The 15261-nt window shown below is 45.6% G+C and overlaps 1 protein-coding gene across 4 annotated transcripts in view; it reads right to left on the reverse strand.

Moving 5' to 3' along the window:
* Nucleotides 1–15261, reverse strand: part of UHRF2 (ubiquitin like with PHD and ring finger domains 2) — a 172753-nt gene that overhangs the window by 98051 nt on the left and 59441 nt on the right. For all 4 annotated transcript variants that reach the window (XR_010588899.1, XM_065550543.1, XM_065550542.1 and 1 more), the window contains exon 4: nt 12819–13037. Coding sequence is in view for 3 of the 4 variants with exons in the window: in XM_065550543.1 (XP_065406615.1) it covers nt 12819–13037 (219 nt within the window). In the remaining variant the exon portion in view is untranslated. The remainder of the gene's footprint in view (nt 1–12818; nt 13038–15261) is intronic.

Consider the following 15261-nt stretch of genomic DNA (forward strand, 5'->3'; position numbering starts at 1 on the left):
TGCTATTCCATTTATAGTTAAAACTAAAACCTTAGCCTAACCTATATTTTAGACAACTCACAAACAAAATTTGCCCAGTACAATGGTTTCCAAACTTTTTCCCCCGAAAGGGCCCCTTTGGCAAGTGTCTGTGAGGTTAGACTATGGCCCAGAATTTTAAAAGTATTCTAGAATCAAATTGTATATGAAGAGATTACACTGTATTGTATTCACTCAAATGTAATTATTTAAGGATCTTTAGAATTCAGTTAAGATCTCTTTGTGCCACAAAAACGTGAATGCAATGAGTTATGCAGTAAACTCAAAATTCTCAGTTTGTAAATCCTAGTATCTATGCTTATATGTTACTGAAAAGCAGCTAAATAGGACATTGGGAAGGACCTCGAAAACATGTGCACAAACTTTACAGCCAGACTTCCCCCCCCCCCCCCCCCCCACAGTTCCCTTTAAAATGTGGACTTTTGCCTGTCTGAATTATTTAGATAAAAACAATCAACATGATTTAGTGTGAATAACTTGACAACATTTTAACTGACATGTTTGTTATTCAGTGATTTTATTGCATGATGATCAGTAAAATTTCAATCTAAAAAGTTGCTGTAACCATGTGTTACTATACAGTCATGTTAGATTTTCTTTTTAATAGGTAGTTTCTTAAAGAAATCTTAGGAGTGAGCACTTAGTCTATGGTGAAACAGAGTTATTTTCTTCTAAGGGTTCTGAAGAGTCTTGTATTGCTCATATCAACACTGTAACAAGTAAATTAACCTGATAATCAGCAATGCAGTCAGTCACAAACTAAAGCAAACCACTTATCTGTCAACACTTATTTGATCTCTGGTTTCTGGTGTACTTGAAAATATATAAACGAAACAGGATACGATTTCTAACGAAGTAGCTACCTACAGTTCAAACAACAATTTATATATAGAGCCCTGAGCAGATACAAAATGTATCTCCGTGGATATCTGCGGAGCTGCAGGCCTCTATCAGGAACCTCAGCGGCAAAAGCTGCTGCTCGCAGGAGCCAGCGCCCAGACTGGGGAGCTCCTCTGGCATGGCCGTACTGTCCCCAGCCTGCCCACTGGGGCGGGCACCAGGCTCACCGGCAACTGTCCCTGGTCACGCTAGTCTGTGCAAGCAACTCTCACTCCCAGACAGCAGTACAGGAGAGTCATACCACCTTTCCCCCCCTGTACTTTTAAATTCAGAGCAACTAGGATTTTTTTTTTCCTACTGTTTTCCTTAAGTGGAAGTAAAGAAACAAGTTATAAAATTTAATAATAATATCTAACCCATCAAATACTGTGTATTTTTAAAGGTGAAAATAAACCCATCATTGCCCTGTACACTTACGCACATGCTTAACTCTGAGCACTTGAGTGACCCATTGACTGCAATAGGACTACTCACATGAGTAAACGTAAGCACATAACTGTTCATAGGGTTAAAACCAATAAAACCAATGGGATAACCTCCTGAACCCTATTGTCTTTTCAAAATTAGCAATTTAACTACCAAGCGTATTTACATTCTTTTTATGTAATTCTTATGGGGACCAAAAAGCAGCAGCATTCCCTACACCTATGAAATACTGAGAATAAGTCTGGGTAAATTCATAAGACTACTTTATCCTTGCAGTAGCCATAGAATTAATTTTCAGTTGATAGCACTCTTCATTTCAGAAATTCTCCTTGACAAAGTAAATATAACCAACCGTAAGTGCCACCTTGCTCAATTAACAAACAACAACAAGTGAGCCATCACGATCGCCGGGGGGAGGCACCTTTGCCAGCTCATAACAGTAGTGGATGCAGGCTGTGATCCACGATGCTATCCTCTAGGCAGACACCAGGCCACCTTTCATCCTGTCTGCAACCACAACAAACAACTGTGTAGACTTATGGAATGGCTTTGTTCTATCTATATAGAAGGCCAGGGCCCGTCTGACGTCCAGCGTATGCAACCTGCATTCCTTATCTGTTGCGTGAGGCTTTGGACAAAGGACCAGCAAGTATATGTCTTGTCCAGTATGGAACTGGGCCATGACCTTGGGTAGAAAGGCTGGGTGCAGACTCAGCTGGACTTTGTCTTTATCAAATACAAAGATAAGGTGGTTCTAATGTGAGAGCCCTGATCTCGGACACCATATGAGCCGAAGTAATAGCAACTAAGAAGAGACCTTTGAGGAGAGAAGCATGAGGGAGCAGGAAGCCAGGAGCTCAAAGGGGGGACCCAAGAGCTTTCACAGCACAAGATTCAGGTCCCAAGGAGGAACCAGATCCCAGACATGCAGGTAAAGGCACTCCAGGCCTTTCAGGAACTGCGCTGTCATTGGGTGGGCAAAGGCTGACCGGCCTTGAAACAAAGGGTGGAATGCCGAAATGGCCGACAGGTGCACCTTGACCTAAGACAGTGACAGGCCCTAGAGCTTAATGTGCAGCAAATAGTCCAGGATGTCTTGCAGTAGGGCCTCTTCTGCACGGATGTGACGATCCGAGGCCCAACATGTGAACTGCTTCCACTTTGCCACATAGGTAGCTCTGGTGGAGGGCTTCCTGCTGCCCAGCAGGACCTGCTGGACATCAGCACAACACCATCATTCATCCAGAGGATGTTGGTCCTGCTTAGAGCAGGGGATTAGACTAGATGACCTACTGAGGTCTTGTCGAACCCTAATATTCTATGATTCTATAATCCCCAGTTAGGCATGCAGCAGCCAGGCTGTCAAGTGCAGTGCTGCCAGGTTCGGGTGTAGCACATTGACGTGGTCCTGGGACAGCAGATCCGGCTGAAGAGGCAGCTGCAGGGGGGTGGCTGCCGACAGACTCAGCAGTGTATCAAACCAGTGTCGATGAGGCCATGCTGGAACTACGAGGATGACAGTTGCTTTGTCTTGCTTCACTTTTAGCGGGACCTTGTGAATTAACAGCACCGGCAGGAAGGCATACATCAGCGCTCCCGACCACAGAATCAGGAAGGCATCAGAATCAGGAAGGCATGATTGCTGCATCTGGAGGTGCTCAGCCTAATCTTCCACAGGTGGGGGACTCTCCAGGTGGACTTGTTTGCATCCCGGCAGAACAGACAGTGCCACGTGTTCTGCTCGCTGCAGGGCAGGGACAAGGGCTCCCCTTGTCCCTGCCCTGCAGCGAGCAGAACACGTGGCACTGTCTGTTCTGCCGGGATGCAAACAAGTCCACCTGGAGAGTCCCCCACCTGTGGAAGATTAGGCTGAGCACCTCCAGATGCAGCAATCATTCTTGGCAAGATGAGAAGGTCCTGCTGAAGAGATCTGCAAGGACGTTCTTGGTTCTGGGCAGATGGGCGGCTACCAGGGTGAATGGCGTGCCACACACAGAAGTCCCAGAGGCTGAGCACTTCCTGACAAAGGGCTGAAGATCTGGCGCCGCCATACGGGTTGATGTAATACATTGTAGCAGTATTGTCCATCAGGACCTACACCACCTTGCCTTTCAGGTGGGGCAAGAAAGCCTGGCAAGCCAGGCAAACCACTTTGAGCTCCCTGACATTGATACGAAGGGCTAGGTCGTGTTGTAGCCAGCAGCCCTGGGTGTTGAGCTTGCCCAGGTGGGTTCTCCAGCTCAGATCTGATGCATCCAAGACCAGGGTGAGTGATGGAGATGGGGGTCACGAAAGGAACTCCTTGCAGCACCGATTCAGGATCTCGCCACCAGTCCAAAGACAGTAGGACATGGCTCGGCACCAGGAGCACTCGGTCTAGGGGGTGCCTGCTGGGAATGTCAACCGAGGCTAGTCACATTTGCAGAGGCCTCAGATGAAGCCGGGCATGGCTGACCACATACGTGCATGTCACAAACACATGTGGGCTGTGATAAGTGGGTGGCTTTTTATGTGGGAGACCAAGTCTGCCATGGCCTGAAACCACACTTCCAGAAGGAAGGTCCTGGCCCACGTGGAGTTGAGAACCGCTTCGATAAACTATGTGTTGGAGTGGTGTTAATAAACACAGAAAAGTTCATGTTAACAGGTTGGGTTGATGCAGGTGGAACGCACCAGATTGAAGCTTCTTTGCACCTGCTCTGGACACCTGCCCTTGATGATCCAGTCATCAAAGTACAAGAACTAGTGGACCCCTGCCGCCTGAGGTAAGCCGCCACTGGTGCCATGCACTTGGTGAACACCCCTTTGTGGATGATGGTAGGCCAAAAGGGAGTGCCAAGAACTGGAAATTGTGTCGTCCCACTATGAACAGAGGAAACACCTATACCCCGGGAATATGGAGACAAGGAAATAAGCGTCCTTCAAGTCGAGAGCAGGGTACCGGTCTCCCAGATCCAGGGAAGGGATAATGGAGGCCAGGGAAACCATGCGGAACTTCAAGTTCTTGAGAGACTTGTTGAGGCGACGCAGGGCCCAGATGGGTCTTAGGATTGCTTTGGCGTTTGCGATTACGAAACAGGAGTAGAATCCTCTTCCTTGCATGACCCAAGGAACCTCCTCCACCGCCCCCAGGCAAAGGAACTTTTCGACCTCCTAAACGAGGAGCTGCTCATGAGAAGGGTCCCTGAAGAGGGGGAGTGGGAGGGAGCAGCAGCCATGCATTGTAGGGTATAGCCCCAGGATACTATATCCAAGACCCAGCAGTCTAAGGTTACTCTTAACCAAGCCAAATGGAAAGGTGGACACAGTCCAGGAAAGGGCAGGAAGGATCCAGGAAATTGACTGGGGCATTGCTCTCGAGTGCACCCTCAAAGTGCACGCTTCTAGCCCCCAAGGTGTTTGGCAGGCCCAGGCTGTGCAGATGAGCAGGATGAAGAAGGGCGGTGCCAACTGAAGCTATTGTCCCTTCTTCTTGCAGAACTCTGGCGGGGCTGCCAAGGCCTTGGCGGTGGGGGCAGCTGGAAGAGCTTCCTAGCAGACTGTGGCATATGTATGCCCAATGAGCGAAGGGTGGCCTTGGTATCCTTCACTCCATGCAATCTGGCATCCATCTGCTCGGAGAGAAGACCCACCCCATCAAAAGGAAGGTCTTGGCTTGCAGTCTGCATGTCCTGCCAGAGGCCCGCTGCCTGCAGCCATGAGCTACACCTCATGACTAAGGCTCCATGTTGGTCACAAATTCTGTGACTTTCCGTGACTTCCATGACTTTTGCAGCAGCAACGTGCGGCTGGCCCCCCAGGCCATGGCACCCCCTGCCCAGCACCCACGGCACCATGTGTGCCCTCCTCCCCCGTTTTAGTCAGGGGTATTTTTAGTAAAAGTCACGGACAGGTCACAGGCCTTGAATTTTTGTTTACTGCCCCGTGACTTGTCCATGTCTTTTACTAAAAATACCCGTGACTAAAATGTAGTCTTACTCATGACCACAGCAGATGTAACTACAGAAGCCACATAGTCCACCGCATCCCAGGCCATTGCAGAGAACACCTGTCTGCCGCTGTGCCCTCCTCCACCAAGGTGCTGAACTCCTGGGCTAACCCCGGTGGGAAGGACTCTAGGAACTTGCAGAGTTGAAATTGTACCTGCCCAAGAGGGCCTGGTGGTTTGCCACCTGGAATTGCAGGCTGGCAGTCAAATAATTCTCTCTCCCAAAGAGATGCAGTCTTTTGACCTCTATTTTTGGGGGTACAGGAGGAATGGAGTAGCTTTTCTTTTTTGTTGGCCGCAGAGACGACTAACGAGCCCAGGGGAGGGTGGGTATACAGCTGTCCTAGCCAAAGGGTTAGAGTAAGTATTTTTTTTCTGCCCTGTTGGAAGTGGGAGAGATGGACGAGAAGGTGTGCCATAGGGCCGGTGTGCCATAGGGCCTTGGTGATCTTTAAGACCCCTTCGTGGACTGGCAGAGCAATGCGGGCAGGGTTGGAAGCCAAGAGGACATTAAAACGAGTCCATCTACCCTGTCATTTCCTCCACTTCCAAGCCCAGATTTTCTGCCACTCTTCAGAGCAGAGCCTATGCTCCCTGAAGTCATCTGGCAGTCTGGCTCTTGAAGGACCCCCAACCGCCTTGTCCAGGGACAATGAGGATGACTGGGTTACCGGAGGTGGTTCCAAGGCTTGGTCCACCACCAGGGAGAGGAGATTTGGTACCGCTTCCTCTATCCTGGCCGCCAAACGATCTGCATGCACCGAGCCCGGTGCCATTCATGCACCTGGTGCAGCCAGTGCTGCTGATGCCACCTGCTGTTGCTCTGAGGTGGCGGCCTATGATTTCTGGGAAGGGGGCATTGCCACGACTGGCATTCCCCAGGAACCCCAATAAGGCCACTGGGCTGGCCACTGGCTTTGATACCACTGCTGCACCATCGCAGTCAATGTGACGTCAGGGCTCCAATTACGCTGGTGGGACCTGGGCGAGTGGCTAAACTGGCCCTCTGTGCTGGAGAAGTCCCCTTCCGTTGACCACAGAGGAACCGTTGATGACTGGGTGTGCCTGCTAACGTTTGTCGTTGGAGACCGGAGCGGGATGAGCAGTGTCTGTATCGGGGTGAAAGGTAGTGGCACCTGGGAGTCCGGAGCCTGGATATGGATTGTTCTCACGTGGCACACAATGGGGATCTTCGATAGGAAGCCAACCGATAGGAGGGTGAGCAGTGCTGGTAATATGGAGACCGGACGTTGATCTCTAGGTGATCTGTGCCTGAGTGGCGGTGATCACGGTGCCAGTGACCTGTGGGTGAGCCCCAAAGGATTGGAGCTGCGGATCCAGGGATTTGTGTCACTGTGATGAGAAGCGCTGTCTCGTATCAGAGGATCATCGTCTATCTCCCCCAGGAGTCACAGCAGCTGGCTTGCCCTCCTGGGGAGCCTCTGCTGCATCCTGCTGCCTCAATAGCAGCAGTGGAGGCCTCTGCTCTCTCTGCACCAGGGAGGCCTGGGAAGGTGCCGGCGCCAGCAGAGGCTTGGATCCCATACCACTCCCTTGAGTCGGTGACAGACCTTTAGAGGGGCTCAGAGCCCCAACAGGAGAGGCATGCACTCGTGGCTCTGGAGTGGCCGGGTGGGCTGAACTAGGTCCCTTGCCTGAAAACCCTTGGGCCTTTTTTCCTGATGCTGGGGAGCTGTGCTTCCATGCCTTCTTCTTAGGCACCAGAGATGTTGATCCGTGCCAGGCAGAGCCCAGTACCAGTGTTACACTATGCACCGATGCCAAGGTGCTTGCTGATTCTTGGTGGGAGGGCTCATATGCCAGGTGAAGGGCCAACTCCATTAGCAGTGCTCGGAGTCAGATATCCCACTCCTTCTGAGTTTGTGGCCAAAAGTTTTTACAGTCACTTCTCTTTGATGTATGATTCGTCCAAGCACTTGGGACAACAGCGGTGGGGATTGCACTCCACCCCCTTGCACTCCACCCCCTTGTTTCTTTTCAATAAATAATTTTTTCTTCTTTTCAATAAATGGATTTTTTGGCTTTGAAAACATTCTTTATTATTGCATAAAGTAAAAGACTCCTTAGTCCAGTAAATAAACAGGCACTGCAAGTCTGCTTGTCTGCTTAGCAAACACTGATTCCTAAAGATTGGAACTACTGCACTTCACTCCCGTGCAGGGCACCAGATATCACTGCTGGTTTTCAGCCTCAAATTGCTCCCTCAAGGCAGCCCTAATCCTTGCAGCCCCGTGCTGGGCCCCTGTAATAGCTCTGCTCTCTGGCTGTGCAAATTTAGCCTCCTGGTGTTGAACCTCAGAGGTCCATGCCCGAGTGAAGCTTTCACCCTTCCCTTCACAAATATTATGGAGGGCACAGCACGCGGATATAACCGCGGGGATGCTGTTTTCGGCCAAGTCCAGCTTCCCATACAGAGATCGCCAGCGGGCCTTTTAACTGCCAAAGGCACAATCCACAGTCATTCGGCACCGGCTCAGCCTGTAATTGAACCATTCCTTGCTGCTGTCAAGGCTCCCTGTGTAGGGTTTCATGAGCCACGGCATTAACGGGTAAGCGGGATCTCCAAGGATCACAATGGGCATTTCAACTTCCCCTACTGTGATCTTCCGCTCTGGGAAAAAAGTCCTGGCCTGCATCTCCCTGAACAGCCAAGTGTTCCGAAAGATGCGTGCGTCATGCACCTTTCTGGGCCAGCCTGTGTTAACGTCAATGAAACACCCACGGTGATCCACAAGCGCCTGGAGAACCATAGAGAAATACCCCTTCCGATTAACGTACTCGGATCCTAGGTGGGGTGGTGCCAGAATAGGAATGTGCGTCACATCTATCGCCCCTCCACAGTTAGGGAACCCCATTTGTGCAAAGCCATCCACTATTTCCTGCACGTTACCCAGAGTCACGGTTCTTCTGAGTAGGATGCGATTAATGGCCTTGCAAACTTGGAAAAGAGAAGACTGAGAGGGGACACGATAGCAGTTTTCAGGTATTTAAAAGGGTGTCATAAGGAGGAGGGAGAAAACTTGTTCACCTTAGCCTCTAAGGATAGAACAAGCAGCAATGGGTTTAAACTGCAGCAAGGGAGGTCTAGGTTGGACATTAGGAAAAAGTTCCTAACTGTCAGGGTGGTTAAACACTGGAATAAATTGCCTAGGGAGGTTGCGGAATCTCCATCTCTGGAGATATTTAAGAGTAGGTTAGATAAATGTCTATCAGGGATGGTCTAGACAGTATTTGGTCCTGCCATGCGGGCAGGGGACTGGACTCGATGACCTCTCGAGGTCCCTTCCAGTCCTAGAATCTATGAACTTGCATCAACACGATTCCAACGGTCGACTTTCCCATGCCAAACTGGTTTGTGACTGACCGGTAGCTGTCTGGAGTTGCCAGCTTCCAGACTGCAATAGACACCCGCTTCTCCACTGGCAGGGCAGCTCTCAATCTCGTGTCCTTGCAGCGCAGGGTAGGGGAAAGCTCCTCACACAGTCCCATGAAAGTGGCTTTTCTCATCCGAAAGTTCTGCAGCCACTGCTCGTCATCCCAGACTTCCATGACTATGTGATCCCACCACTCGGTGCTTGTTTCCCGAGCCCAAAAGCGGTGTTCCATGGTGCTGAGCATGTCCGTGAATGCCACAAGCAATTTCGCGTCGTACGCATTACGCGGCTCGATAGCATCGTCGGACTCCTCACTCTCACTTTGGATCTTAAGGAATAGTTTGACAGCCAAACGTGACGTGCTGGCGAGATAAGTCAGCATACGCCTCAGCAGTTCGGGCTCCATTTCCCACAGACAACAGATCGCGCTGCACAGAAACTGTTGAAAGATGGCACCAAAGGTGGATGGAAACAAAGCGATTTCTGGGATGCGAAGCGATACATCATGGGGCGTTGGGACAGGACCCAGATGCCCTGCACCCACGCCCCCTTCCCACAACCCATGGCGCCAGAATGGGAAGAAGTGCTCTGTGGGATAGCTGCCCATAATGCACCGCTACCAATAGCGCTGCAATTGCCGCAAATGTGGCCACGACAGTGTGCTGGGCAGCTGTCAGTGTGGACAGACTGCAGCGCTTTCCCTACTCAGCTGCACGAAGTCAGGTTTAACTCACAGCGCTGTACATCTGCAAGTGTAGCCAAGGCCTTAATTTTAAAACTCTAACCAAGAATACCACATTTTTCCTAAGAGATGGATGAAGTCATCTTATATAAAGAATCTATGAAATACTTAGGAATAATTCTGGATTAACTATATTTATAGTGGTAAGGTTATTACCATCATCACTTTTTTTGGATTGACAATTACTATGCACTTTTAGATCAAATCCAAGCACTTGTTGTCAGGAATGTTCTGTTAAAAATTAAAGAAACGAACGAGTAAAGAAAATGCCATTAATTCAATTACCTGTCTAATGTAAGATAGTTCTTGAAAAGCACATCACACTTAGCTTTCAAGATAACTAAGTAAAGATTTCCTAAAGAATCTTAATATGTAAGTGAGAAAAAGTTGTGCTTCCCTCAAAATATTCAAAACAAAAGATTAAGAGAGGAACTAAATTAACTTTATGAGTATTGTTACAAATACGAATTGGCAATGATACAACATAAATCCCAAAACAGGTGTTTGTAGGTGGAAACAAACACTTGAAATATTGGAAAAAAACAAAAACTCCACAAATCAAAAGCAAATAAATAAAAAGCCCACAAATACATGGCATATTTATTATACAAGGGCTGTCACTCAATGAAATTCTGTATTGTATTAAGTACAGAATCAATCCTTATGTGGAGAAGTGTCTGAAGGAGTATACCCACTGAACAATTCAGTAAATAACAGGGATTGAAAGTAAGTAGCCCACTTGTTTTCTTAAAGAGATATGGCCATTTTAATAGTCCTATGGAATTCCTGAAGAGTGGGTCTGGGTCTACAGAATAAATGGATACAGAGATCATGTGGGGGAAGGTTGTAAAGATATCTAGCCCCTGGAAATTATCACAACCACCAAGCTGGAAGCAGGCTACTGAATAAGGCATGCTGTAGAAGAAGAACTTCTGCTGTAAATGCCACCTGAAGAAGTCATTAAGCAAGTGATTGTTCACTCTGCTAAAGAGGGAATATTAGCTGGGTTTATAAAGACATAGGACTAGTTATTTTACTCTACTGATCATGTGTTGCTGTGGCATTGTCTAAAAATCCTATAGCGACTGTTTAAAAAAAAAAAAAAAAAGCAAGTTTCCACAGTCTGCTCAACCAACTCATCACAGACCTTAATCGCATGACAGCTAGGAGTGGATACAAGAAATCTTCTGGATTGCTGTACGAGGATTCGCCTTTTCTCATAAAACTTAGGCCTCATCCTACTCCTGTGGATGGCAAAACTAGCAGAACTGTTCTATTCAATGCTGAAAATATGGAAGAACAGTTAGTGCATTTTTTTGGCCTTGTACTTGCTCTCTACTCTGTCATCCTACTGCTGGAAATAATGTGGGGAGAAAGAAGTCCTGACTCAGAAAGCTCAGCCTTGCTTCAAAGACGACTGCCAAATTAAGAGCTTGTCTACACAGCATGGCAAAACATGCCAGAGGGATGTGATCTGACGAGGCCTGCATCAACAACTTCTCTGGCAGGAAGAGTTTCAGTCTCACCTCTCTCACCTTCTGGGTACACTTGGAAAATGAGTAATACATAATGGGTTCTTCCACAAGGCAAATGAAACACTAAGGATCCCCATCATTTATAGGCATAGTGCAGTCACACAAGTAACAGGTCTTGCAGATTGGTAACTCCGCCTCTACTATCATCTTAGCACCCTAATACAGAGGGTTGTCTATGCTAAAGGATACTTAACTTACCTAAACATCTATTTTTTTTAAATATATGTGCCAACAGGCAAAAGGAAATTTAGTTTATCAACTAAAACTAATTAACTAATCAACTAGTCCTAAAATCTAAGGTGAAAGGCACAGTATGCAAGAGAAGTGGATAATGCCAAGGGTTGCGAATTGCAGCAATGGGCAGTAAGAAGGACCTATGGGGCTGCTGGAATTACTCTGCCATTTATGTCCTTGGTGGAGGGCATGAGACCATCCAGGACACTGGTGTGGCCCTAATGAACGCTGCTACCCAAAAATAATCTGATCACACACACACACACACACACACACACACACACACACCTGTAATCCATGTGCACCAAAAGCAGAATCTATATGCACAATCACCTGAAGAACTATAATTGAGAACTATACAGAGAATAGAGTAAGCATCAAACTAGATTTTGGCCATGTCCACAAACCGTAGATTTCAGACCATTAAGTTAGTTCAGCAGAAGATACTGAAGGAAATAACCTTCTATTATGGTTTACACATTTCTAATCTCTCTCAATAAAATGGACAAAAAGAAAGTTATTTGATTGTCTTAGTTAGCATATCCAACAGAGGAAGATTTTGAAACCGACAGATAATACTTCAAATTGAAGATCAAGGATATTTACATTAAAAAGGCATATTATGTTTCAATAATCCTTCAGAGAAATTTCTATATCCAGCTTAAAATATGTAACTTTGATTCACATGAAGAGTCCTGTGTTGAGAAAAACGTTCTAAATGTATTCCAAAGGCATTACAGCCTTCATTGCTAAACGCTGAAGCAGACTTGTTAGCAAAAACCCTCTAAGGTGAAGGAAGGGATGCTTGTCTGCCCAAAATTCACCATGAAGTCAACATATAACTCAGACATCCTCAATTATAGCACTAAAAGAAAATGACAAAGGGGGAAGAAGGCAATCTCATTGCTTACCTCAAAATCCTGTACTAGACTTTTGTTGAAGTAAATTCAGCCTCTGAAGGGCTGTCCTTGAGCATCTTGTATAAGAGTCAGTGAAATAGCTGAATTTGTCCATATAGAAAGCTCAAAGAATTTGTTTACTCCCATTCCACTATTCACCTACGAACCATCTGGCCCTGAACATTCTACTAGCAGACTGAGAAGTCTGTCCAGATTGACAAAGATAACTGTCACCCATTAGGATCTGGAGAGTCCCAAAGGGCCTGAACAAAAAACAAAACAAAAAAATCCATTGAAAATGGATGGTTCAGCCTTGATGGTATTGAAGGAAAACATGTTACTAGTCTGATCCAATGGGATCACAGGTAACAGATCACGCAATAAGATTAGCCCTGGCAATTCAATCAACCAATAGTTTAAAAAAAGGGGAGGTTGAGAGGAGACAGAAGAGAAGACACCCACATTCCAAATGCATTGATCCTAAAAAGTCTCCATCTGCTAAAAAAAAAAAAATCAAGTAATTCCAGGATCCACACAGATACAGAGGTAAAATGGAATGTTACATTTTTAATCTAATGAAATGCAATGGCCAAAACTGAAAGCTCTGATTTATTTTTCCTGCATACAGCATGCTTTCAAAACTGGTCAATAAAATCTTACCCCAGAAGAATTTTGGCATGAACTTCTTTGTTAGTCCTTGAGATTTCCCTCAGAGAGGTAATTTCTGCATCAAACCAGAATCCTCTCTCTTCTGGAGTCTCTACATTGTAGTTAACCATCACCATATCACCCACATTGAGTTCACTCCACTTCAAAATGGTTCTTGCTCGTGGTCGAAGATTATTGGCACGCATTTCTACTATACCATTCTCTGGATACCTTGGGAGGGGGAAAAAAGTTACAAATTAGTACTTGCACTATTATATGAAATAAATCAAAGGGTAAAATTTTAAAAAGTGCCTCAAGTGACTTAAGAGCCTGAGTCCCATTTTCAAAAGTGATTTGATTCCTAAATCCTATTTTCAAAAGTGATTTATGTTATTTTGAAATGTTTGCTTGTTCTATGACTACAGTCCTTGCTACCTGGGATTTGAAAAACAGTTTTAATCAAAACCACAAAGAATCACACTTATGTAAGGTTTTTGCTAGAAAAATGCTAAAAAAAATTCAAATCTGAGTACTAACCTGTCCCAGTCTTGCTCATACACAGGTCAATAGCAAAATTCCCAAACATGCCCACAGTGAAAAGAAACAAAGATTAGTATCTTGAAAATCCCATTTCTAGTCTAACTCTACCCCCATTAAAGTCAATGGCAAAATTCCCATTGACTTCAATAGCAACACAGTTTTTGAAAAATCCAACCCTACATATACAGACAGCATTTACCAACAAAATTATGCAAGATGAAGATAGCATAGGAAAAAAGTATACATTTGCTCATCAAACAGTAAGTAGAATGGTTCTGAAATTCCACAGACAAGCAAATAAACACAGCTAATCACAGAATGTTTCTCAAACTCTATTATATAAAATGGCGGATTGTTTTAAAATGTTTCTCCTTTTATTTTAGTGATTAGCACTTTAGTAAATGATAAATCTTAAAGATTTGTTAAAAAATAGAAAACTCTAATGTGATTTAATAAAATCCTGTTATTTTTTAAAGTTATTTTAAGGAGACACGTGAATTGCTAGGTTTTTACAAGCAATCTCATTTTCCTCTAAGTGGTGGGGCATATTATTCCAGCATAGACATACACCACATTAGAATTGTACCGTAAATACTTCTAGTGAGCTCCATTCCTTTAAATTGGGTAATACCTATGTAGCAGGAGTAATGTAGTGATATCTATTTGAAAAATAGCTACAGTAAAATGGCATGAGCATAGAATGTGCTCAAGCTTTTCGAGGAGCCAGCTACTTAGTATAAGAACATACTCTCCTTAAATCCTCTGTATAGATCCATTTTGGCAATGGCTGTAGAAATCACAGAGCTCTGCCTATGTAATAGGGAAAATGGCAGAGTGGAAGGCTGAACACCAAGAAGAAAATTTTGCTGGTAGGAAACAAAGTAAGATACCCTGTTACAAAATGGAGAAATCAGACCTTTCGTACTGAAATAAAGCAAGAATTCAAAGAGTTCACTTCTTTATTTCTGGTATGACATAGTATAAGGAGATTCTATTTTGTAACAAATTCCAAGGGGATGGATGGACACACCCATTATGTGCAAACAACTCTCTCTACAAATTTAAATTATGAAAAGAATAACTGTTGCCTGAAGACAACTACTATAAAAAAATATGTGTTAAATGTTTAATTGTTTTTAGCTAATTTTCATCTGAATTATAACTCAAACTAAATCCTCACTTTGTAATAATTTCTTCTAGAAGTTTTAGCAGTGCTCATGAGTTTATCAGTATTACAAGCTATACCAACTTGAACTGGTTCCAGACCATGAGGCCAAAATCCTACACTTATGAATCTGAGGCATGCTGGAAAGTGAAGGAGGCATGTTGCCTGCAGTTCAAGGTGGCTCAGAGGCCCAGGGAACACCACACTGCACTATACTTTATTGTTGCTCCAAGTAGTAACTGTACTGCCACAGGTGCCTGCTGCTGATGGCAGCTTACATGCTAGGACATTGATCATCAAACCATAGCCCAAAGTCAACAGCCCATGCTTAGAAGACTGATCCAAAGTCCACCGAAGTGAATGGAAAGCCTCTGATTTAATTGGCGATTAATGGCCATTGAAACAGACTACAGACTGGCCACTCCTCTACCAAATCTCTTCAACTAGGTGTCATATCCTGACCTGTTACTGCCCAGGTAAGCTAGGGAAGAGACATGAGTGCTTCACTGTCCTTCCTATCCCTTCCTTTCTCCCCCGGGGTTCTGCCCGTCTTTCTGGTCCTGCACGTGGAACTGGAAGCATTTCAACGAATGCTCCCATGGAGTCTATGAAGGTAGGTCAGTGTCTGGAGCATAGGGTGACCAGATGTCCCGATTTTATAGGGACAGTCCCGATTTTTGGGTCTTTTTCTTATATAGGTTTCTATTACCCCCCCCCCCCCCCCCCCCCCCCCCCCCACACACACACACC

This window comes from Chrysemys picta, chromosome 6, assembly GCF_011386835.1.
Source record: "Chrysemys picta bellii isolate R12L10 chromosome 6, ASM1138683v2, whole genome shotgun sequence".
Classification (NCBI taxonomy): domain Eukaryota; kingdom Metazoa; phylum Chordata; order Testudines; family Emydidae; genus Chrysemys; species Chrysemys picta.